This window comes from Zootermopsis nevadensis, unplaced genomic scaffold (assembly GCF_977971745.1).
Source record: "Zootermopsis nevadensis isolate Lab colony 2312 unplaced genomic scaffold, Znev_1.0 Znev_ptg000002l, whole genome shotgun sequence".
NCBI lineage: Eukaryota > Metazoa > Arthropoda > Insecta > Blattodea > Termopsidae > Zootermopsis > Zootermopsis nevadensis.
The window spans coordinates 5,829,476-5,853,239 of NW_028259134.1; the positions used below are offsets into that span (position 1 = coordinate 5,829,476).

Consider the following 23,764-nt stretch of genomic DNA (forward strand, 5'->3'; position numbering starts at 1 on the left):
TATCTGGTGGCTGGTTACGCGGGGGGGAGAAGAATTACCAGAGGAGGAACTGTATTCACCTGTTACACCCACTTTCCTCCTCCAATTCCTGCAAAATCCTGCACCGTGCAAGCTCAGTTTTATCTAGGCTAGAATAATCGTCATATGGCCTAAACAATGTCCTTGTACAGTTAACTGAAGGAATAAAATATTCCTTTCCTCGGGGTAATTATTTTCCATTATTACTTGTGCACCTACACGGGAACTCTACTCGCTGCAAACTGATATGACGTAGCTGAGTTTCCAACTTTCCCTCCAGTTGCGCTGCAGTTGCGGTAGTGTTTACTATATACTATTATAGATGCGTGCTGCGATTCGTGACTGCATGTGTCTATTCAGTTGTGGAATGGAAGTGTGTGTGTGTGTGATCGGCAATTGAGTTGCAATTTCAAGATGCCATTGTATTCAGCCGGCAGCACATGACAACACACTTCAGCAGCCAGCAGCTCAGTTTATACAGTGAGATCCCACAAGACTCCATAGAATCTGCTATCCACAAGAGCACGTGAGTAGCCTAATATGATCATCTATATGCACTGTCGTCACAAAATCCAACTATCTGGCTATAATAAATATATTTATATTTTCTACACAAAACTGTGTACGAGCTATATATTAAACTGCTATATGGCCAGTCTGCCAATAATACTATATCTTAACCTTTAAAAAAAATTAGGTTTCAAAGGAGAACTGTTTTCTTGTAATAGTGTCTTATATTTCATTTACAAAATTAGAACATTTTTGTTATTACAGCCCTGTTTTAGTGGTTATAATATCAGCAAACGCCCAGATGTTTGAAGACGCGACTAGCACAGGACCAAATAACGTCAAATGTCAACGAATGTTCCTTCCTACGTAGCCCTTTAAAGACCAGTGGTAACATGTACCATCTGCTCTAAGAATCAGTAAAGATGAATTTTGTAGGTTTCGTATGATTCTTACTGGAAACAGCGATGTTTATCTAAACAGCATTGACTAGATGATCTGTGTAAAGGTGATGTTTGGTGTTTTCTTTGAGGTACGGACTAATTTCTTCGAATATTACTCGAGCAACTTCGGCTTCAAAGAATTAATAATTCCGAATGATCGGCATTCGGCGGGTAGCGCGTGTGTGGAGACACTTTGAAGATGAGCCGAACCGCGGCCCATTTTGAAACGCCCGTTACATCTCGCTTCGCCTACTGTTCCGTTCCAAAACTGCCCCCACCCACATCTCTCCTGAGCCACAAGCGTCCTTTGTAGGTCTACACGGGCCTGGCTCAAATGACAGCAGTCAAATGTAAAACAGAATATTTCGGTCTTTCTGGGGCCTTTCTCGTTTCTTCTGAAAAAAAATATATTTGCTCTCATGTTATGCTCGTGACACAGTTGGGCTCCGAAAACAACTCGATTTTCTCTCCCAGAAATAGTTCGAGGTAACACCTTACAAATTTCGAATCAGATATCTTTGCGCTGTTCCCCAAACACCAAAATAACCTTAGATGTTCTTAGAGCTCCTTTAAATAAAATAATTCAGTCATTAATATCATTTGTGTATTAAAAAATATGTATTAATGATACCATAGTCAGAGCAGATTGTAAATAGATGGAGTTTCATAAAATTAAATCGGACTTAGGTGGGGTACAGGTAACATATCTGAAGATGAATTTCGGACTCTCCCTAGTTCGGGTTAAATGATCCTCGGATCGGATGAAATTATAAGATTTCGGCCCGTCCAATTAGTGTGTTGTTTGGTTTGTGTATTTAAATTCCCCTTCGATTTAGTCTTTAGCCCACTCTGGAAAGGCATTTTTTTTTCGCGAATTGGTTAGGTCAGTTCTCCTGGTGCCCAGCGACAGTACATCTGTAAATACTGTGCTGACTTGAACCAAACAAATATGCTGCTTTAACTGATGGGCATTTTGCATATGTATTTTTGTCTTGCTTGCCAACTGCTTTTGTTTAATATGCATTCATCGCTCCTTGTTTTAATTCTGTGGAAGCGATTACACCTTTTCTCTTGCTTTGTAAGGGAAGGTAAGCCTACTTGGTCAAATGGGTCACGTGAGACGAGTCTTAGTAGCAACCATGGAAGAAAGGGGGTGTAATATTTCTACAGATAGAAGCAGACAGTAGACCTCTTCTCTTCAAACGTCAGCAGTTATTTAATTTTTAAGTTGCCTGGTTGTTATTTTGATTCCCGGCGGTTTAATTGAACCTTACGCAGCCAGGTTTGTTAAGCCAATCTTCGTCCCTTCCTTGCTGTGGCGTTCACTTCACGTAGCGAAGTTTAGATGAAGTTTTGGTATGTCGTGAGACAAAGAAAGATCATGGAAGTTTTATTCCCTCTGGTTTATTTGACCGCTGTTGTGGATTTCAGTGGCTCACGTGATTCCTGCAGCTGCGGTTAGGTGGCTCTATGACCTGCCCAACTCGTGTTGAAGGAGGACACTTTTCGTCTTGGGGGGGTTTTCGAGGCAGGGTTTCGAACCCTGTAAAGACAGTGGCTCTTGAGGGCATTTCGAGAGCCAAAGCTACAGTGTCAACCAAAAATATAAGACCACCATGCTATTTTAGTAAACCTTCCACAGGTTTCAAACTTTTGGTTGAAAGTTTCCTATTTTTGCACTTGATATTAAGTTCATTTACAGCTATCATTTACAAAAAAGATCAGGAAAATATGTCATACCATTCAGAAGTTATGAATATTTTCAACATTTCAAAGTATAGGAAAATTCCGCAATATTTTAATTTTCGGCTATTTTAATCACATTTCGTATTTTAGTTCATTGTGATGTGAGGAACTTTTACAAATAAAATTGATATCTACAAAACAATTGTCCTATGATTGTTCACCACATCCATTAGTTTTGGAACTTTGTAAAAAAAACACATGAGAAATGTGCCACAATTTAGCGGACAATTACTTTAACGAGGCCGGACTGGTGCCAGTTTGTAGTTACATTATCTTACTAACAGAGGGTAGCACTTGCCGGAAGCTCGGTATTCTATACCTACTTCTGTCTTCATTGCTGGTGTATCTTTCTGAAAGTGCTGTTGTGCAAAACGTTTGTGACAACGAAAATGGGGGGCGGAAGTGTGAAAAGTGAACTGAAATGGCAAATTGTTGGTATGCATAGGTGTGGTAGGTCCCACCGAGAAATAGCACGAGATCAAAACGTGTGTGACACAAACAATTACCAAATACAGGAAGACGGACACGGTTCGACACGAGCAGCGCAGCGGTCGTTCCCAAGATTACATCACCTCACGAGGACCGGACAATAGCTGACATTTCCAAGAGAGGACTGGTAAGAGAACATCCCCGATGACTGTTTCGCGCCGCCTGCGGCAGCAAGGCTTGTGTTCTTATGTGCCCTTCAGAAAGCTATTGTTGACACCAATCTCCCGCAAAAACAGGAAAATATGGTGTAGCCAGAAGAAAAACTGATAGAGAATCTGTGGAATACAATTGGCGCAAGAGTTGCTGCCTGCAAACTGAAGAGTCGCGAAGAACTTCACGAGGTAATATCTGACATCTGGAACAGCATCAACCAACGCGAGTGTCAAAATCTCATAATGAGTATGCCCAAACGAGTGAGATTGTGTTTGAAGGCAGCAGGAGGCCCTATTGACTACTAAGAACGTTATGAAGTTGCTATGGTTTGAAATTTTAATAAATGTTTAACGTACGTCTAAATTCAGAATTAATAAAGTTTCTTAGGGTGGTCTTAAATTTTTGTTGACGCCAGTGGTCACGGCCATGAACGTCTAGCCGCTAGACGTTCATGGCCGTGACCACTAGACTCTAGTGTATTCCTGACCTGAATCGACTGCAGCAGACATGAGTCCGTCAGTGCCCGTTGAAGTTATTGAAATGGTAGAATCACTGGGTGAGTGTTCAGTGACCCACTATTTCGATGTCGAGAAACTTGTACGATTTTTTATCTGCGAACTGTTATGAGTTACGAATAGTTCCTGATTAGTTTGTACAGATTTTATTGACAAGGATTTCCAGATATTTGAGGGGTTGACTCCAGGTTGGCCAGAGATATTAAGCCAAGTTACATCTATACCATCACCTTGTCACCCAAATCAAACAATTTGTAACTGTGTTAAGAACCAACCTGTCGTCGAAGAGCCCACATGGTCTTTTGTTTCAAGCGACCTTCCTACTTGCAGATATATAACCTTGTTAGCGTGGTTGTCAGCGCAGTAGACGTCATTGTCACTCTGCAGGTCTGCAACAATATTCTTCCACGGATGCCACTCATTGTTTTGAGTTTCCATGAATATTAAGTTATTTGTGTATGTATAAATTTGACCCATTATTTATGTACAGTATATGCACATCTCTCATCACCAGATAAGAGGATAATACCAGTACATAAAAGTAGCTATTAAATCCTTTGAAAGTGTGATAAGTTAAAGTAACTGGTAACAGTAGAAACAAATCAAAATTATATTCAGAAAGAAATTCAGAGTAGATTGAATTCAGATGATCTGCCTTTGAAAACAGTTGCTGTTTCTAGGTGGCCATTCATGAGAATATCGTAAACTTTTAATAGTTGCGAAGGTTATACAGACCTGAAGTTATTTATATTAGGAATAAATTATTACATTTTATTAAGATCCTCATCAATTCTTAGCTGACCAAAATGCAGAGGTCCAGTGTGCACTGCTAAGTATGCAAGTTACTAAGATTGTAAAATCCCATTGGTACTTGCGGGTTAACAGGACACATCGCTTTAAAAATACGTTAGGTTAGGTTAATGTGTGTGGATAAATGACATATACTTGAAAGTTATTGTATTTTATTTCAATAAATGACAACTAACCTAACCTATTTTTAAAGCGGTGTGTCCCAATAATCCACAAGTACCATCCCATTAAACTCAAGCATTATCACTTTTTGAAATAGCACACATGACTTGAAAAACAGTTTCAGATTTTTGCAAACTGTTTACCTGCTTTTCTGTGTGCTTGCGAGATTGGAAGAAGGTGGAGATGGGAAGGGTCTCCCATCTCTTATCATCTTTAGAGCTCTGTTAAAGTAATCCTTGACATTTTTTCAAAATATGGAATAATGCTTGTATCAGTCTCTCACAAACTAACTGTTTGTTGGAAAAGTTTTAAAATGCAAAAATAGTGTTTTAAAAACAACCAGACTAATTTACCGTCTTGCACGTCCAGTCAGTCGGCAAAAGTATTCGCTTCTCATGCGCAATTACGCTACACAATTCTAATAGCAGAGTCCAAGCAAACGTTACAGTTTTTACTGACCAGAGAAACATTTTTCTATTTTTCCAATTTTAGTGGCCACACTGTTACAGACTAGAGGATTTACCACTGAGGATGTCTGAGAACATGATTCATCCCATAAATTGTAGTCTTCCAAAAATATTTATTTATTTATGTCAAATGGCAGGTACATACAATTTCATCTTTGATCCATATATTGCCAAGCTTGTAGACCACTTTTCTGTCAGAGATGTTGCCCAGGGTGCACCACAAGGAGGTAGGTCTACTTTGCACCAATCAAGGACTAGATGGAGAGGGTACATAGCACATGGAGAGATGAGAAGTATGTAGACAGTTTTGATCTGGAAGCCTGAAGGGCAGAGACAGCTTGAAGATCTAGTTGTAGATGGGAGGACAGTATTAAGATGCATCTTTCTGAGGTAGATGTGGATTGGATTTTCATGTGACTTGCATCAGGGTCCAGTGACAGGCTCTTGTGAACATGGGAATGAACATTCAGGTTCCATAAAAGATGCAGAATTTCTTAACTAGCTGATGAAAAAAAAGACTTCCATGGAGTGAGTTAGATATTTTTTATTTAAATAAATTATTTCTGTAGATTTATCTGCCATGTTAAGGAAAAAGTGATATGCGCTACCAAACTAAAATGGCAGGACCTGAAATTACATGAAAACCACAAGTCCGACATAACATATCCACTATTACAATCAAGTCAATAAAGTGAATGGGTTTTTAACAAGTCATTAAGGTGATGGATCAATGACTAAGATATTGGTAAAATTAGTTTTGTCCCAATATAACTGAAATGTTATTCTACGATATTCATAAATCTTTTATTGGAATCGAGGAATACAAAGTATAAAAGTCATTATATGGACAGAAACCGAGTACTGTACATGTATTTTGTGGAAATGTAAGGCACCCAGTGTGTTAAAATTGAGCACTCGTAAAATATAAACTTTAGTTTCATAAATATGATTAAATATCACTGATGAATAAAGTACAGAATTTTTTACATATGCAGTAGAATACCCTGTTTCAATTATTTGAAAACATATGAACACAGTCTGATACAACATAAATACAAACTCTATGTAACATTAATATATTCACGGGTGCAATCGTACCAGTTACCACTGCCATCTATATCACTTGATCTTTATACATCTTCATGCAGTTAACTGCGAATCCGTCCCTTGGATGGCTTCAGAATGCAGTAAAATTCTTAGAGTTGAAAGAAAGTTGAGTTACCAGCTTCTATATCTGATATCAACTTTATTTTACGCTTGAAATCATAAACACATGTACAGCTCATGAAGCAAGTTTGTAAGCTTATAAATTTGATGAATAAATATCACATTCTATTCAAAGAATGGGATCTAATGATTTGCCTGCACAAGTTTCTAAGAAAAATGTTAAGCAATTCTAGGTGGAAAAAGAGTTTGGCATAGAAATTCTCACAGCGGAGGATGCAAAACACACTTTTCACAGTGCAGAAACTTTCTAATATCAACTCCTCTCAGATTTAAGTACAGATAGTTTTTGAAAGTCTTTGTTTAGCAGCTCATCCAATGGGTCTCCCTGTGATGTTTCCTCCCCTGCAGCCCCTGGCTCTTGTCTGTTGAAGAGCAGGCTTGCCAAATGTTGCATTTCACTGTCTGATGTTACAACAGCCAACTGATCTTTATGTCCTACATAAACAAAGGGGTCGACATTCTTGGTTCGACCTTCTCGGCTCCACAGCGGTTTTGCCAAGATGTCTTCTTTTTGAGGACTGGAAATTGGGAAAAGATTGTTTACACCACTGAAAACATCAGCTGAAATTCAAGTAAAAACATTTCTTCCAATATCGTCATCCCTCGACCCCTTTATTCCTTTTGTACCTTTATCACCATTCCTTTTCCCTCCTCATATTCCTTTCCTGCCCCTTTCAACTTGGAATAACAATGGTAAGCATCGATCACAACAATATAGATGTCTTCCGAGATGTTGTGCCATGTAGGATGGTACAAAGTGACTGGTGTTCCAGACATACTGTCTCTATTATCGGGGCCCCACTTAATGGCACCTGTACCTTGTTGTGGTGGTGGGGCTCGAGTACCTCAGTGACCCCAAGAGCTATGCTGGCAGTAGCATAGCTACTGGTAGGGCCTCCCTAGCCAGATTGGTCGAGGGGGAGAGGTCAGATTAAGACAGGTACCCTGGTCCTCCAGGTTGGGGGTTGGTCGCAAGGCTAACAACCTTGCACCATAAAAAGGAAGATGTTTCGAAACCTCAATCAAAGCCTCGGACAGACAGACCTAACAGCTGAATGGAAGAGGAGAATTGCGGAGGCCATGGACCGGAGAGCCATAGAAGAAGATTGTCAGGGCAGTAATGATGGCAACAGTAAGCATAGCTGAAACGTTGATTGATTTCTACCAGACTACATGGTGAAAGAACCTAGAAGACGGACATCTTCACACTCACTGCCATGAGAACCTAAAATCTCAGCCGTAACATCATTTCAACATTTTTGTCATTGATATTAGAAATGCTTTAAAAGATGTTTCATGGTAGCAGCACTTGTACAATAGGGCATTTTCCCATCTAGGATCTCTCAAATACAACAAATTAGACACCTCATAACAGCCAGTAACCCAGCTAAAACATGCTTCTTCTTTTTCCAGTTTAATAATGTTTCTACATTTTCCGGTACCCTTTACGGGTCCCTAACTTTTTATTAGTTGGCTTGATCTATGGACATTCGGTAGGACTCCTTGGACGAGGGATCAGCCCATCGCAAGGCCTCTACCTGTATACAGGACAGCACAACACAGAAAAACATCCATGGCTTGAGTGGGATTCGAACCCATGGTCCCCGCGACCAAGCGGCACAAGGCCCACGCCTCAGACCGTGCGGCCACTGCAGACCCTGCTAAAACGTGTTGTGAATATAAAACTTGCTCAATCCATCTATCCAAATGCAGTTTCTACACACATGTTCATAAGTAATTCATTTCTGCCCTTTTAACACAAGTTCACACATTAATTTTGCACTAAAGCCAAATATTACTTACCTCCTTAGTGACCACGACTTGGAGTCTTCAGAACTGAAGGATTCACTCCTAGGGAAATCGATAATAGAACTAGTACCGGAACTAACGGGACTAGGGCAGGTGCTTGGCAATGCAACAGTATCTGGTGGCGCGGTCATAGAATCAGAAGGAAGAGATGTCATTTCAGGTACAGGCACTGCTATATGCAGAAGTTTCGGCTGATATGGCATTGCATTAGCTGCAAGACTCTCGCATACAAATTTGTCAACAAATGACAATGTAAAGTCAAACTGTTTTTCACTCCGTATTGATCGTTGTAATGCTCGGTGAATAACACTTATATGAGGAAGTGATGCCAGTAGTTCCAAACATGTGTGTCGTAAATATGCGTCTGCTAAATGAGACTTCATTATTTCTTGTAGAAGTTCTTCTAGAGAACTTATCGTTGTACCACATTTCTCAGCAACGTGGCTTGCTGAATGGATGATTGAAATGAGAAGGTTTTGAATACCTTGGGACACATTACTGGGTTCTTGGTTGCGCAAAACTTTACATCCAAGTGATACAAGCTTTTCAAGTACTTGCTGGCCATCATCTACTTTTGCACCGCAAAACTGGCTAAGACACCACACGTAGACCTCGATCACCGAGGTAGACACAGTTTTAGATTCTGCATATTTTGCAAGGATGTGCAAAACTTTTGATCTTGCAACAATTATATCCTCCAAATTGCCACTTCCTAAAAGAAGAAAAATAAATAATTAAACATAAAAACCAGTAGGAAAACAGCATGCATACTGATAAGGACAGAAAGACAGGAGCTCCAACCAGACAATGACAATTCAATTCAGCATAAAATATCTTATTCATAGACTACATCACCATACTTTCCCACATGTATAATAGAGTTGCCAGCAACTAACACTCTAACCAATCAAACAAATCATCATCTTCTTCTTGTAGTGTTATAACCCTATGTGGTTATCAGCTTGTTCGACGAGTTTTTTTCCATTCTGTCCTATCATTCACAATTCTTCTCCATCCCCTCACTCCCATCATCCTCACATCCTCCTCTACTTCATCTATCCATCGTTTCCGTGGTCTCTCTCTCATCCAACCAATTAAACAAATATGAACTGTTAACTGATGAACCCATCAAACTGGTAGGATAATCTTGCAAATACACAAATAAGCACCATCTGTCCACCACCAACACTGACCATAAAGTACTGAAATAGCAGTTACTGTTTGACCATTTCTTCTGTAGACCCTTCCAAAGTGGGCAGTATGGTAAGGAAAAATGTTGAAAGCCTAGTTCACACATGTCCACTTTACATTAAATAAAGTCTTGCATACAGATAATTGGAAGTTCACTTTAAAAGAGAAAAATGTGTTCTTTGCCAACAGAGCATTTAAAGAGGAGTCACATCAAATGTTTGGGACCTGGGTAATTTAAATTTACAAGCCTGCCATTACTCATTTTGTTACTTTGGTAATAAAATCAACTAGGTTACGACTATGTGCTCTGAATCTGTGTGGCTCAAGACACAGACCAGTGGTGGTATCTTGTGAGCACAAAATGATTAGGAAGTACGTCCATTGCTGGTACTGGTGGGAACTTAAAATCAAGTACAATGTTGGAAACAACACTTCACTGTTACATGTGAAGCTGACTTGTGTATTTAAATTATATGACCAATCATCAGTTAATCCAATATGCAGCTACAGTTAAAAAAATTTATATAGATGAGATATTAAACCAAATATGTAGATAAATTAAGTTAAATTAACTTATACAAAGGACTGCAGCCTCCTAACATCAAGTTTTTGTGGTCCAGAGCTCCTTACACATCTATTTCTATTGGCACTATTCTCCTGCTTTCCAAAAGCTATTCTTGTAATTATAAATCTACTCTCCTTTTTTCCAAATTCAATTATCAGTTACTAACTTTATTCTCCCATTTTCATGTAATCTTGTACAGGTATTTTCTTATATTTCTTAAAGCTTAACATTAGTAAAATGTATTGTTCTCTTACAAGCCACAGTTAATAAGCCACTTACTACTGAAAACGTTTTACATCCACAGATGATATATATCAAAAGTAATAATGATCAACTGTGGAAATTAAACAATCATCAGAATTATGTAGACTGTGATAATCGTTGGGGTCAGCAGTGGCCATGGGGTCTGAGGCGTGGGCCTTGTGCCGCTTGGTTGCTGGGACCGTGGGTTCGAATCCACTCAAGCCATGGATGTTTGTTCGCGTTTTTCTGTGTCGTGCTGTCCTGTGTACAGGTAGAGGCCTTGCGACAGGCCGATCCCTCGTCCAAGGAGTCCTACCGAATGTCTATAGATCAAGCCAACCGAAAGTTGGGACCCGCAGTGATAATCGTTAGAGTAAATATGTGTTAGTAAGAGCAGGAGCAGTAATTCTGAGATCTGAACAAGTTTCATCTCAACTGGACCCACTGAACAGCCAAGCAGAAATGCTAATGACCCGAGTTCCTGCCTTCCAAAGGAATCGACGCATCTATGGTGTTCCAGACAATACCTCTTTAACCAGCCATCACCAGGCAATAGTGTCCTTGAGAATGTGATAGTTGCTCAGTTTATCAGTGTAGTTCCAGCCATTTATGTATCCAAAGGTTTATTATTGTTTCACAAGTGCCCACCACTGGACCCTATCTTGAGCTAGTTTAATCCAGTCAATTCACACTCATCTATTTCTGTAAGATTAATCTTAATACCATCTTCAAATCTATCCCAATCTCACAGGTGGTACCTACCCTTCAGGTTTTCTGAACAAAATTCTGTACAATAAAATACACTTTACACCAACCTGCAAGTAATGTGAGCTGAATCCGTCTTTGTATGGCCTTTGCTTGTTTATCTTGAGCCAGTGGCAGGAGGCGTATAAGTGCAGCAATATGCCAGTGTGTTTGGGAGTTTTGAAATCTGTCGGTTAAAGCTAAGGCTCTGGAAATCAAGTCGTGCTGAATATATGGATTGTGCGCACAATGGTCACGTACATAATCAGCCACCTGGGTGCACACAATCTCTACATTGTGAGCTTCTGCCATGGTGCACAGCAAACTGAGTGTACGGCGTTTCATGGCTTGATCCGGATGGCACAGACTTGATAACACTACATCCTGTTGTGCGGGTGACAGTGGTAGCCTGTACTGTTCAAGTACCTTCTCCAACAAACTCAGACCTTCATACCTATAAAAGAACAGTAATCAGTAACACAAAATGAATCTAGAAATCTGGAATAAACAAAAAATTGATTTTATTGGAAAATGTTTCTAGTTCCCAAGAACATAGAGTGAAAATTATAATATAATGGAAAGTAACTGGTTTCAAAATTATTTCTTTCTATAAATGTAATTTTATTCTAAAATATATCTAAGAAGGAATATTTCCATCATAGCTGTGAAAGACTACATAATCCATGAGAATATTATAAACAAGCCCAATATGCAGCCAATAAATGACAAAGAGGGTTTCAATGCAGTGACAAAAAGCATCAAGCTGACTTTTTTAGAAGTTAAGTGAGTTAAAAATGGTGTTTGCTTCAAGAACTCCATGCATTATATCAGACAGTGACAATCATTTTAACAGATAATTTAATAAACAATTTAGCTTCATCATTTAACAAACTAGCTAGATGGCTTACCAAACCCGAAGGTTCATCATCAAATTAACCGAAGCCCTCCACTGGACCGTCCTGGGCCAACAAAATCCAGTTTCCTTCAACTCCTATCTCCCATAGATCCCGCCTGAGATTATCCTCCCATCTACGTCTAGGTCTCCCCAGCGGTCTCTTCCCATCAGGTTTCCCAACCAATACCTGGTGCATACTTCTTGTCCCATCCATGCGTGCTACATGCCCCACCTATCTCATTCTTCTCGACTTAATCACCCTGACAATATTGGGGGAGGAGTACAGATTTTTAAACTCATCATTATGCAGTTTTCTCCATGCCCCATCGTCTTCTCTCTTAGGCCCAAATATCCTCCTCAACACCCTATTCTCAAACACCTGCAATCTGTGTTCCTCCCTCTGAGTGAGAGACCATGTTTCGCACACATTCATCATTTAACATTTGTGCAAATACTTCACGAATTTCATAAATTCATGTGTAGTGTTAATTACATTATTTGAACAGATTTAAACAAATTGAAACTGTTATAAATACATTAATCATATCAACAGCCAAATGTGAGTAATCAATTTATAATACAGTGGAACCTCTTTTAACCAACCTATATGGGGGGACCGTGAGTCGGAGGAGTGAGGAGAAGGGGAACGTGTTCAAGGATATGAAAAAAATAAGTAGAAGACAAAGATATAATTAGCAAAGTTGAAACAAAAACATGTAAATCATTGTTATAAATACTGAACTATACAGAGATTCAATACAGATTTTCCTCGGCAGATGATGCGGGCATTTCGCACGCACAAGCCTATGGCAAAAGAGTGAGCTCTGGTCGAGGAAGTACGTGTATTAAAATAGTGAATTTATCAGTCATTCTGAGTCTGTCCATAACATGAAGTGGAGGTTCTGGTGTGATTCTACTGATGACAGTTGATTTGCTTGCTATGTTCCAAACAAGAAGAAGTAGGGGATCAGCTTCTAAGGGACCAGCAGGTTTGAAGAAGCTATGTAATTTCAGCTGGGTTCATTTTTGTCTTTGCCTCAGAATAACCAATTCTCTAAATTTCCTGAAGTGTTCATAATAATCAGCAAAACCTGGGTCTGGGGTTAGATCAGTGAAAGGTTAGATGCTTCCAGTGTCAGCACTTAATGCTTCACCATAAATTCGCTGATTTCTCATGCCATATCTGTTTCTAAATCGCCAGAGCCATCCACTAATCGTGCTGAAGTTTTCAGTTTTTAGGTGCTTGGCCAAGCATTCAGCAGCAGCTTGAATTTCAACACCTCGCACAGCCATGCCACTCAATTGCTGTTGAGCATAAAACTTGTAAACTGATTCATCTAAAGTCAATGAAGCTGGCATTTCTAATACTTTCCGGGATGCCTTTTCCCTCTTGTCTTGCCTCTTCCCTGCCCTTGTATCAACATCGAATTTCAAGGCAAATTTCCTTATAGACTCTTTATTCTTCTTTATAGCCTTTACTGTAGTTGCACCGATGCCATGGTCAGCTGCTAGCTTAGCTATTGTGACACCAGATGCAATCTTCTCAATAATCTTCAATGTATCAGCTATCGAAAGCACAACACGTTTTATTTTCTCCTCACCACCCTTGTTAGAAGCCATTTTATTAGTTTATCACCTTACAGTTCTGTAATATAACAAAATACAGGTAGGACTCGGTTTACGCCGCTTTAATTTGCGCCTCTCATAGATCACGATTGGAGGGTGATGAGACATGACTCTGCCCGACTTCCTAGACACAGATGGTCTCGACATTGTAATAAAACTGTAATACTAAATGATAAACTACGGACTAAAATTTAAATAATTAAACAAAAAACGGAATATAAAATGCGATGAGAACAGCAAATTACATTAACCAGGGACTAAGAACTGCAAGTGAACTGACAAACATGCGTCTAGAGAACAGGACGCCGAAAAGTTACGTCTGATTGGTCCTAACAGTGAAATCAATGCAAGAGGCTATTGCTCTTATTAATAAGGGATGTGAGATCTTCTGTAGCAACAACCCCAACTGGGATCAGAGTTCAACCATTAAGAGAAGGATTGATACAGTTCTACAGCCATACTATAACTTATTATCAGAAAAGAAGAAAACCAAACAGACATATATTCTATCATTTTTAAAGCAGTACATTTTCTTTCTTTTTCTTAAACATTATACAATTTTCAATATGTAAATTTCATAAAAAAAAATTTTCAAATATTTTGTGTTGATTACTGAAAATCTTGGAACGGAACCTAATGTATTTACATATGTTCCCATTATATTTTTGCTTCAATTTACGCCAGAAATCTCAGGAACCTTACCCTGGCGTACACCAAGTCCTACCTGTATGCACAATTTTGCACCACACAGTGTACGCTCGTACCGCATGGGTCTCGTTTTACAGGCTCTCGCTGGTAGAAACCGATCTGGTTGAATTTCGGTCGGTTAATGCGGGAGTCGGATAATCGAGGGTTGGTTAACAGATGTTTTACTTCTAAAGGGTTTTGATGACAGTAATTTTTACTTAAAATTATTCATTGTCAGGACTTTTTCCATCGTGGTTTTAAAGAACAGACGATGGAAAAAGTCCTGACAATGAATAATTTTAAGATGTTTTACTGTACTAACATTATTATGTCTGGTATAAGAAATTCAAGTTCACTGAAAACAATAAAAGTAAAACTTTAAAAGCCATGCTACTATACGCCATGTAGGTGCTTGGGGGGGGAAAGGTGGTATAGACCTACCCATTATTAACCTAGGCACTAAATAGGGGTGAGTTGAAAGCAATGGCCAGTTTAAAATGTAGTCCTCCTCTTAGTAGGTGTAATCTGAGAACTGCATGAAGCAATGGATGGGTTAGGGTCATCAGAATGCAAACTGTACAGCTTCTACAACCCCTACAATAAGGTGTGAAAAAAATAAGTGGAAAGTGTTCTGAAGGTATGGTGCACACAGTGAGACAGGATATTTGGATCAAGTTGGTCTTTATTTTCGTAAACAATAAAATTTCAAAAAAGTACCTCAAATAATTCAATATCAAGTTGTTCATAAGCTAAAAAACTGTGATGTCAATAAAAAATCGGCTGAATCTTTGAAAACAGCCAATAAAACCCTACTTTGTGTAAATCAACCAATTAGAATATTCTCTACATGTGATCACACAAAATGTAACTGCCCCTCTTCTGCATAAACAAGCACAAATATGCTGCTTTTTTAATCAAATAATGTTATAATTTAGCCTTATAATACAGATAAAAATCATAATTTTTAGTAACATTTTGTAATATTATAATTTGAGAAGTGTCAAAGAATGTCATTTTTAATATTTTACTTTTTACCTATGACCACTCCCCCATCAACCTCAAGCACTGAGTTTAAGTAATCTGTTTTTCTGCAATCTGTCCATGTGGGAAAAACAAAAGCCTGTCTGAAGGCTTACAAACAGAAATTCTATCGCCAAACTACTCATCAACAGGCTAGAAACCTGATATGCAGAATTTATCACTATTTTCAAGCACTGAAAGAAAATGAGATGGACCTTAAGATGTTTCCTTAAGAACAAAAGCATAGTCCAAAATAATTCCTAAAACAGGTCAAATAGTCTTAATGCTGGCAGGAATGACAGATGTTCCATTTATTACCTCAAGTTACTGCTTGTACTGCCCATCAGGTCTACCACACACAGTAATGCTGACGCCAGCATCTCATCCCCAGCTTTATGTTTTACCAATGTGGCTATGCACTCGCACACAATGGCTGATCCTATATAATTCTGCATCTGAGGCATTGCATTCTGTAGTGTCTTTTGAATAAGCATATAAATATCCATGCTAGGTTCTTGCAGATATTGTAGCAACCTTAAACAAAACACTACAGATATTATGAAACAGAACACAATAATCATTATCAGTATTGCCACTTCGAAACAATCCGATCACCTGATTATGGATATCTGCATCCAAGGCGCATGTAGTCCTTTGTATGTGTATTCATGTGGAAGTTTTCCATCCAAGATCTGATTTTGAATTTGTACTAACGCTGACATTACATCCATCACCACACCAGGTAAATCCTAATGGAAAGATTATAATATTGTAGTATGAGATGAAAAGAATAAACTAGAGAAAGTAATTACATGCTTTAGGGATCTGAATGTGTTAAATAAGACACTACATCTTAAACCAACCAATGCCAACTAAATGAATGCGATGGGAGTCCACTACGTAAGACCGAGGATTAAAGGAGCAGGAACTGTTTGCAAGTGAAGTTCTTTTTCTGATGAAGATGGGCTGTGTCTCAGCAAAGAGAAGCACGAGGTCCCAATTAAAATGTCTCCTGTTAAGATCAAATAAAATGGTAAGCTTCTCTACAGCCAATCATGTGAGTTGTTTGGTAATGTATGCATTCATGAAGAGAGAAGAGATATTCCCATTTGAAGCCATGCAAAAGTACAGGAGATTATCATATTGATATGAATTTTAAAAAAAAATTCATGTGGCATACAAGTGTTGAGGTGAATCCAGCTCCAATGTCAAATGCGGTGAAAAGTGCAGAAGGTATACTCATTCCTTCCAGATTTATACCAACTGATTACAAGGAATAAACCCATGAACCACACTTGCAATGACCATAACACAGCACAATCATCAGGGCAGCATGAGAGCACAGATGAACCAAGTGGCTGTCTGCGGGGAGACAGTTTTAGAGGTAGTGCATTTTACTGTTTCCTCAACTCTGCTTCATATTGTTCTGCTAACTCATTACAAATGTGAACACTGACGATTAAGAATATATTTCACGCCAATTCTGTATGCATAATGTTCAGTGTTCTAATTTTAATTACACCAAAAGTACATAACTGCTGTCATCCATCATATTTTTTTTACCCACAGTTTCTTCTGTTCTTGTTTTAAATATTACAACATGAACAATTTCTGCCACAGCATCTGGGAATTTTGTGTTATGATAAATTTGTTTTTAACTGGGAGGAGATGGCAGCAATGGCAGTAGCACTTAGGCTCGCTATAACCCTGACAATCACATAATTTTGGAACTACTGCCATAGTGGATACTGGGAACGACCCGTTCTTCAAGTGCCTGAGCACTGCGGGTCCCAACTTTTCCTTGGTTCGATCTATAGACATTCGGTAGGACTCCTTGGACGAGGGATCGGCCCGTCGCAAGGCCTCTACCTGTATACAGGACAGCACAACACAGAAAAACGCAGACAAACATCCATGGCTTGAGTGGGATTCGAACCCACGGTCCCAGCGACCAAGCAGCACAAGGCCCACACCTCAGACTACACGGCCACTGCGGACCCCACTATTGCCATATCATCCTTACCTCAGTCCTACTTAATTAATTTGGGGAAAGTTAGAAATGGGTTCCCAAGAGAGACATCACCTTCAAGTTAGGTCATTTATTGAACTTGCTGCAAAATGTTTGGTTCTACTACCAAGGAAAACTAGAAACACAGGTGTGAGTATGAGCTAATGGGTTGAGGCTCAGTATTTCTTTGTGTGTGTGTGTGTGTGTGTGGGGGGGGGGGGGGGTTAAAGATAAGCATGTTGGAAAGCAAAACAAATAACGGAATAAGATGGTGCAGACACCTTTAAGAATGAACAATGGGAGAAACCTAATAGTTTTCAACAGAAAAATGAAATGGAAACAACAGGTTAGGAAAGATGTAAAAACAGAATGAAGGAAGAGCATGGAAAGAAACTGAGGAGATGTGGGAAGGCAGATGACCCATATAAAGTGAAAATGTCTTACAAAGAAGAATAAGAACATTGTGCAGATTTGTGATCATCGTAATGAACCTTTGGGTTCCACAAAAGTAGGGAATTTGTTAACCAGCTAAGCAACTATAAACAAGAGCATCCCACACCATAGAGTAAATTGCACAGCCAGCGTAATGAGTAAATTTAAATTTCTCTCAAAAATGAATCAATATAGCCTATGTTCTAAATGCTGGTATGCAGTCATCTTAAGACTCACTGTGCTTCTACCATTAATATGAAGAGTTATGAATGCAAAATGGATGTTTATAATCCATTAAAGAATCTTTTCATTAAAAATTCACAAAGCTGATCAAAAACACACCATTTTATGAAAAAATGTACATCACAAAACATTCATTCCTTGCCTCACATACAGAATGGCTTCTGGGGTCCACCCAGACTCTTACCACTAGTTACTAGGGAATCCTCCTTCTGTGTATAATTCTGAGGTGTAGAATTTGTGGTATTTACCTCCATGCCTCTATGCCTTCCAGGAATGGCCAACTTTAGTTTTCGTACTAATACTTAGTGAGCCAGGTAGCTCAGTCAGTACAATGACTGGCTATGGGCTGGGTGATTGGGGTTCGATCCCCGACAGAGGCAGAGGATTTTCTTCTGGTCAGTGTGTCCAGACTGGCTCTGGAACCCACCCAGCATCCTGTCCAGTGGGTACCATGGTCCTTTCCTGGAGGTAAAGCACGGCCGGGCCCATCTGGTACCGAGGTCAAGAAAGAGGTAGGAGCTATACCTCCTCTCCCCTAAGTGCCAACATTGGCATGTAGCAGGATGTCTTTACTTTTGTTAATATGTGGTATCAGTACTAATATGATTTTCTGATATATTACTATTATGTACTAATATGAATTAGTATGTTGAGAAAATGGGCCAAATAATAAACTAAGTCAAATTAAATGTACCTCAGCAACATCTATAAGGAACTGCAGAACGTGGGCCACCACTCCAGGATCTCTGTCTCCCACCATCACTTTCACCTGGTTCGCATACTGCAAACAAAGCTGAGGAGATACACGACAAAAGTGGTGTAAAACTATCACAGCTTTGCTTCGAACATATTCCTGTAAATGAACACTCAAAGTTTAAAAGGCGTGTATGTTCTGGAAAGTATATATAGTACACATTCACAAATTATAAAACATATGCAATTCTTAAGAGTATTTGAATTAATTATTATCTATGAGACAGAAAATAAAATACCTGCTACTAATGCCATTATCTAATAACACTAACCCTTCACTTTCGAGGCATTTAAACTTGTCCACAGCCTGATGTGCAGTCACTTTTTGAGGGACATTTAAATATTGGCAGATGGCCATAAACTCTGAATTTTTTTATTAGATTCTAGTGAAATTTTGACTGTGTGATGAATATCAACAAAGTGTTTATATTATAAAAGGATAAGCAAATACATTTTTAATACTTATATTAAAAAATTAAATATACAGTATTACTGGTCTTTAATGTAATATTTTTATATATATATATATATATATAGTATTTTCTTGCCAAGGTGGTGCTTGGTACAGCCTCCAGATTGTGAGGATCATGGTTTGAGCAGGCAGTGATGGAAAATGCATACAAGCAACAGTCAAATTCACTGTATACTTCTCCCACCTACCTACCTATTCATTATTCATTCATTCATTCCTGATCATACATCCATGCCTTGAAATGGATCTGGATTTGTGATCATAGCAGAAAAGAACAAATCACATTTTAATGATCATACCAATGGCACTTAGCAGTAATCAACTTACATGCGCTACTTATGCAGTGTCCAATAGTTCTGTCCTCATAAATCAAGATATCATTTAATGCATTTAGTGCAGTAAAAAGGGACTGTTACCCCAAGTATTAAAAGAAAATTAAAGGTTAAGGAGAAAACAGAGAATTGAATACCAATTTCTAAGACCATGGAACAATTTCACATAGCAGAACAGTGTTCGACATTAAACGAAAGCTCTACCCTTCATATACTCTGGATTACAGCTAGTGTGGTGAAACATGGGCTATGATCTTGAGTAGTTCTCTGCTCAAGTGAGTACCTCAGAACTCATGACTCACCAATTAAGCTGTAATGAGGTTTGACTGTAGGATTTGAGATTCTCACAGCAGTGATTACAAAGATAGCTGTCTTCTTCTGAGTTGTAGCACCATGTATGGCAATGAGTCATTACCCTGATGATGGAGGCAACAAGGACCTCTGAAATGTTGGTAAACTTCTACCAGACTACATGGCATAACAACCCAGAAGACAGCCACCTTTAGACTCACTGCTGTGAAAACCTCAAATCCTACACAATACATTTTAACCTCATAACCCAGATGATGGCCATACAGGTTTGACTGTATGAAATCTGGGCTGGACGCCCTCGGTGGACTAGTGGTTAACGTGCTCGTTACTGGACCCAAGGTTCGAGGGTTCAAACTCAGCTGAGGTCAATGGATTTTTAAGAGTGATAAAAATCTGTAGCACAACTTCCTTTGGAGGAGAAGTAAAGCCGGCCGTCCCATGTCGTAGATTTACGGCATGTAAAAGAACCTTACGAGCATGAACGAGATGTTTTGTAAGCAAAATTCTGCGGCCATTTCTCACCCAACTTTCTCCTGATTCACTACTAGATGGCTCTATCAGACAAATCAGGATTGAGTAGAAATTGTGAAGAGGCAGTGAGTGGGCTTGTCACTCACTACTCATAAATACACACTGCAAGGACAAGGAAACCTCCCACATGGGAGGAGGCCAAGGCTTGACTTCACCACAGAAGAAGAAGAAGAAGAAAGCTGGGCTGGGTGGAAAAACTAAGTGAGGGAAGATAAGCAAAACAGATGAAGAGAGTGGGCACATATGAGTAGCATTTAGAGAAGGATACAGAAGAATAGAGAAGGCTTTGTCATAAAGATAATCTCAGCATCATGAGAATGACAGTGGATGTTGATGACAGTGTTCAAATGATGACTGGCACTCCTGCTTCTGACTACCTACAGAAGAAACTAGTTTATATAATTCAATTCAAAGTCTGATAACATGAAACGAAACAATTCATGTATGGACAGTTCCAAGAGTGGCAGACTACAAATGGTCCAAAGGAGTGCTGCAGTACATGCCACCAGGAAGGAGGAGAATGGTAGAAGACAAAAAGTTTCATGAATACAAGGAATCCAGGGTGCAATGGCAGAGAAAGGATCTCAAGGACACCAAATGGGAAGAGAAAAACTATGATCGAAATCAGAAGATGTCGGTGACATTGTAAAATCAGTATGTAAATTAGTAAATTAATGTTGTTTCAGTTTCTTAGAATCAAAATTATTTCTCCAGTTTCTAATTACTGAAAGTCTACTCACGCTAGGATGTTTAAGCTTCTCCTCCAAAACAGGTAGCAGGACAGTCACTTGATCAGGAGAAACAAGATGGCAGCTGGCAGACAGAGCCATTGCTACCACATACATGTTCTTACTTGTTAGATCACGAAAGATTGTATTGACTAGAAGAACAGAGAGTGAGTCGCATTCACGCAGAAGGAAAGCACAAGCCAAGTAGCCTAGAAATACACACAGTGACATGTTTACTGGTAATGCAGTTTTGATATTCAATTACTGTTCTACTAAATGGTGGTTACTATGAAAAACAACAGTAAACACCATTTCTTGTAGCTCCTGAAATTGACTGGTTTTATGTGATGTATGGAGTAGTGTAAACACAGAGAAATCAAAGTATATGGTCACGTCTTGTCACCATAACACAGGGCAAAATCATTATACACATGAATCTAAAAATCCTTTGAAAATGTAGCAAAGTTAAAATATTTGGAAATGATGGTAACTTTATAATAATTTGCTGGAATTTGGTGTACCTAAGAAGCTAGTCAGGCTAATTAAAACGAGTTTAAGTGAAACCACTAGCAAAATTTGTGTAGGTAAATATCTATCCAATACATTTCCTATTCAGAATGGCCTGAAAAACAGAGATGCTCTATTGCCGCTGTTTTTCTATTCTGCCTTAAAATATGCCATCAGGAAAGTCCAAGAAAATCAGGGCGGTTTGTAATTGAATGGGACACATCAGCTTTTGTTCTATGCTGATGATATTAATCTGTTGGGCGATAATGTAAATACTGTAAAAGTGAAGACAGAAACACTCTTAAGGTCTGGTAGGGATGTTGGTCTAGAAATAAATGCAGAAAAGACATAGTAAATGATCATGTCTTGGCATCAGAATTCAGGACAGAACCAGAATACAAGGACAGCTAATGAATCATTTGAAAATGTGACAAAATTCAAGTAATTGGGGATGACACTAACAAGTCAGAATGGGAATGGGAGAAGGGCGGATAGCACGACAAATGTTGGATACGAGTGACTGGCACAAGACCAAGGGGAAGACCACGAAGAAGGTGGGAGGAGCAGATATACATTTGTTGTCTGCTTAGTTGCCAGCCTGCTACCTCATGCTGCATTCTGTTATTAGCTTCAACTTCTGATTTTTGGTTACAAACATAGTGTTAGGAGGTGAACAGTTCTGAATTAAGTAAAGAATTAAAGTTTCAAGATCTCATTCAATTCTGTGTTCTTCTACATCTTGATGCTTATCCTCAAAAGAAATTCCCTATGTTTTATTGTTCGCATAATGTAATTTGCTCGTATTAAAGGCAATCGACCAGTTTGTTACATATCCCATCATTATTTATAATAGCTACAGATGCAGCTCTACAGGATGATGTCATTCATTTTTATTGTCTAATTCATGCTTTTATCTCTCACAGAGGAAGCCAAGTTTTATTGGCTGATATAGTCTGAAGTTGTCACGGTGGCCACGTGGGCCTTGTGCCGCTTGGTCGCTGGGACCGTGGGTTCGAATTCCACTCAAGCCATGGATGTTTGTCCGTGGTTTTCTGTGTTGTGTGGTCCTGTGTACAGGTAGAGGCCTTGCGACGGGCCGATCCCTCGTCCAAGGAGTCCTACCAAATGTCTATAGATAAAGCCAATGAAAAGTTGGGACCCGCAGTGCTCAGGAACTTGAAGAACGGGTAGTTCTCAGTATCCCAGTCTGAAGTTATTAAACTCTGGTTGTTTATTTATTAGGATTAGCCCTCCATAATAGACCCCAAAAGTGGGTAGTTTTTGCCTTAAGATTGGAGCAGGTTCAGCTCCTGAAACATGGTGTTCTGTTTGTATAATTGATAATGTACATAAAAATGTATCAATACTAGCTATTCAAATATTCCAGGATCTTGAGGAATTCATGACCAGAACTACAGTGGTCCTTCCTTTTGTTTAGCTCTAAAACACAATCGGTGTATCAAAGTTATATTAGAATATTAATCAAAATACATTACCCATCTTCTTCTCAGCCAGGGATCCATACTGAGCCAATTTTACAGCATGAATATAAGCAAATTCTGCTTTGTATCCCGACAGTTCGGAAAAAATAGAAAATGCAAGGCATTTAATAATAGTGGATGGTTTGGTGGATGGTTCACACAACTTCCCTTTTACAAGTCTTAGACAGTCTTGAATCAACCATTCTTCCTCCTAAAATAAGAACACAACCAGATATTCATATTGAACACACTGTAATATGGGCATTTCATTCATTTTCGCATGTACGTACTCTTTTTGTTCGGGCAGAAATACATCTTTCAAGCATGTTTTTTAATGCAATGTTGGTCCCCAGTGGTGATAGTAAGCTCCCAATAGATTCAAGTGTCTTTTCAAATATTCCCGACATCGTTTTTCGCCTGATAACAGCATTTATAAATGAAATCTGAAAATTAATATAAGTGTTTTGTTTTGCATTCAAAGTATACACTGCTTACGTTTTCCCTCATAAAAAACACACATTGTGAAGACTCCCATATTCTTGCGCATGATGCCATGTTAACCAAGGTTATTAGCTCAGAGAGCACATAAGAAATACGAAATACTCAGATCCAAATGCCGAATCCATGGTTGCTTGGAGAGAGATCGCA

At 39.0% G+C, this 23,764-nt stretch overlaps 1 protein-coding gene and 1 long non-coding RNA gene across 4 annotated transcripts; one reads left to right on the forward strand and one right to left on the reverse strand.

Annotated features, from left to right (window-relative positions):
• Nucleotides 1-275: 275 nt before the first annotated feature.
• LOC147875040 (uncharacterized) lies at nucleotides 276-967 on the forward strand. Its single transcript, XR_015535000.1, has 2 exons — nucleotides 276-544; nucleotides 793-967. It is a non-coding gene; the product is annotated as an uncharacterized LOC147875040 (long non-coding RNA).
• A 4,872-nt stretch (nucleotides 968-5,839) lies between these two features.
• Nucleotides 5,840-23,759, reverse strand: LOC110829052 (AP-4 complex subunit epsilon-1). 3 transcript variants are annotated; one of them, XM_022062356.2, is made up of 9 exons: nucleotides 23,612-23,759; nucleotides 23,132-23,327; nucleotides 21,141-21,337; nucleotides 18,695-18,853; nucleotides 15,933-16,066; nucleotides 15,636-15,851; nucleotides 11,161-11,543; nucleotides 8,341-9,058; nucleotides 5,840-7,055 (listed from the first exon to the last, which is right to left on the reverse strand). In XM_022062356.2, exons 1-9 carry the CDS (start codon nucleotides 23,669-23,671, stop codon nucleotides 6,791-6,793), a joined length of 2,328 nt encoding a protein of 775 aa, XP_021918048.1. In that variant the 5' UTR covers nucleotides 23,672-23,759; the 3' UTR covers nucleotides 5,840-6,790. The 3 variants fall into 3 exon arrangements, with proteins under 3 accessions (XP_021918048.1, XP_087204333.1, XP_021918047.1); XM_087348207.1 differs by having other exon boundaries at nucleotides 21,141-21,280; nucleotides 23,407-23,678; XM_022062355.2 differs by having other exon boundaries at nucleotides 23,407-23,678.
• Between the last annotated feature and the right edge of the window lie 5 nt (nucleotides 23,760-23,764).

Excerpts from the sequence above, each read along its gene's own strand:
- LOC110829052 (XM_022062355.2), bottom strand. The coding sequence starts at position 23,523 with ATGTCGGGAATATTTGAAAAGACACTTGAATCTATTGGGAGCTTACTA. Across the intron at positions 18,854-21,140 it reads AGAAGCTTAAACATCCTAGC|GAATATGTTCGAAGCAAAGC; the intron begins GTGAGTAGACTT and ends GTTCATTTACAG. Across the intron at positions 16,067-18,694 it reads TCCTTATAGATGTTGCTGAG|GATTTACCTGGTGTGGTGAT; the intron begins GTACATTTAATT and ends TCTTTCCATTAG.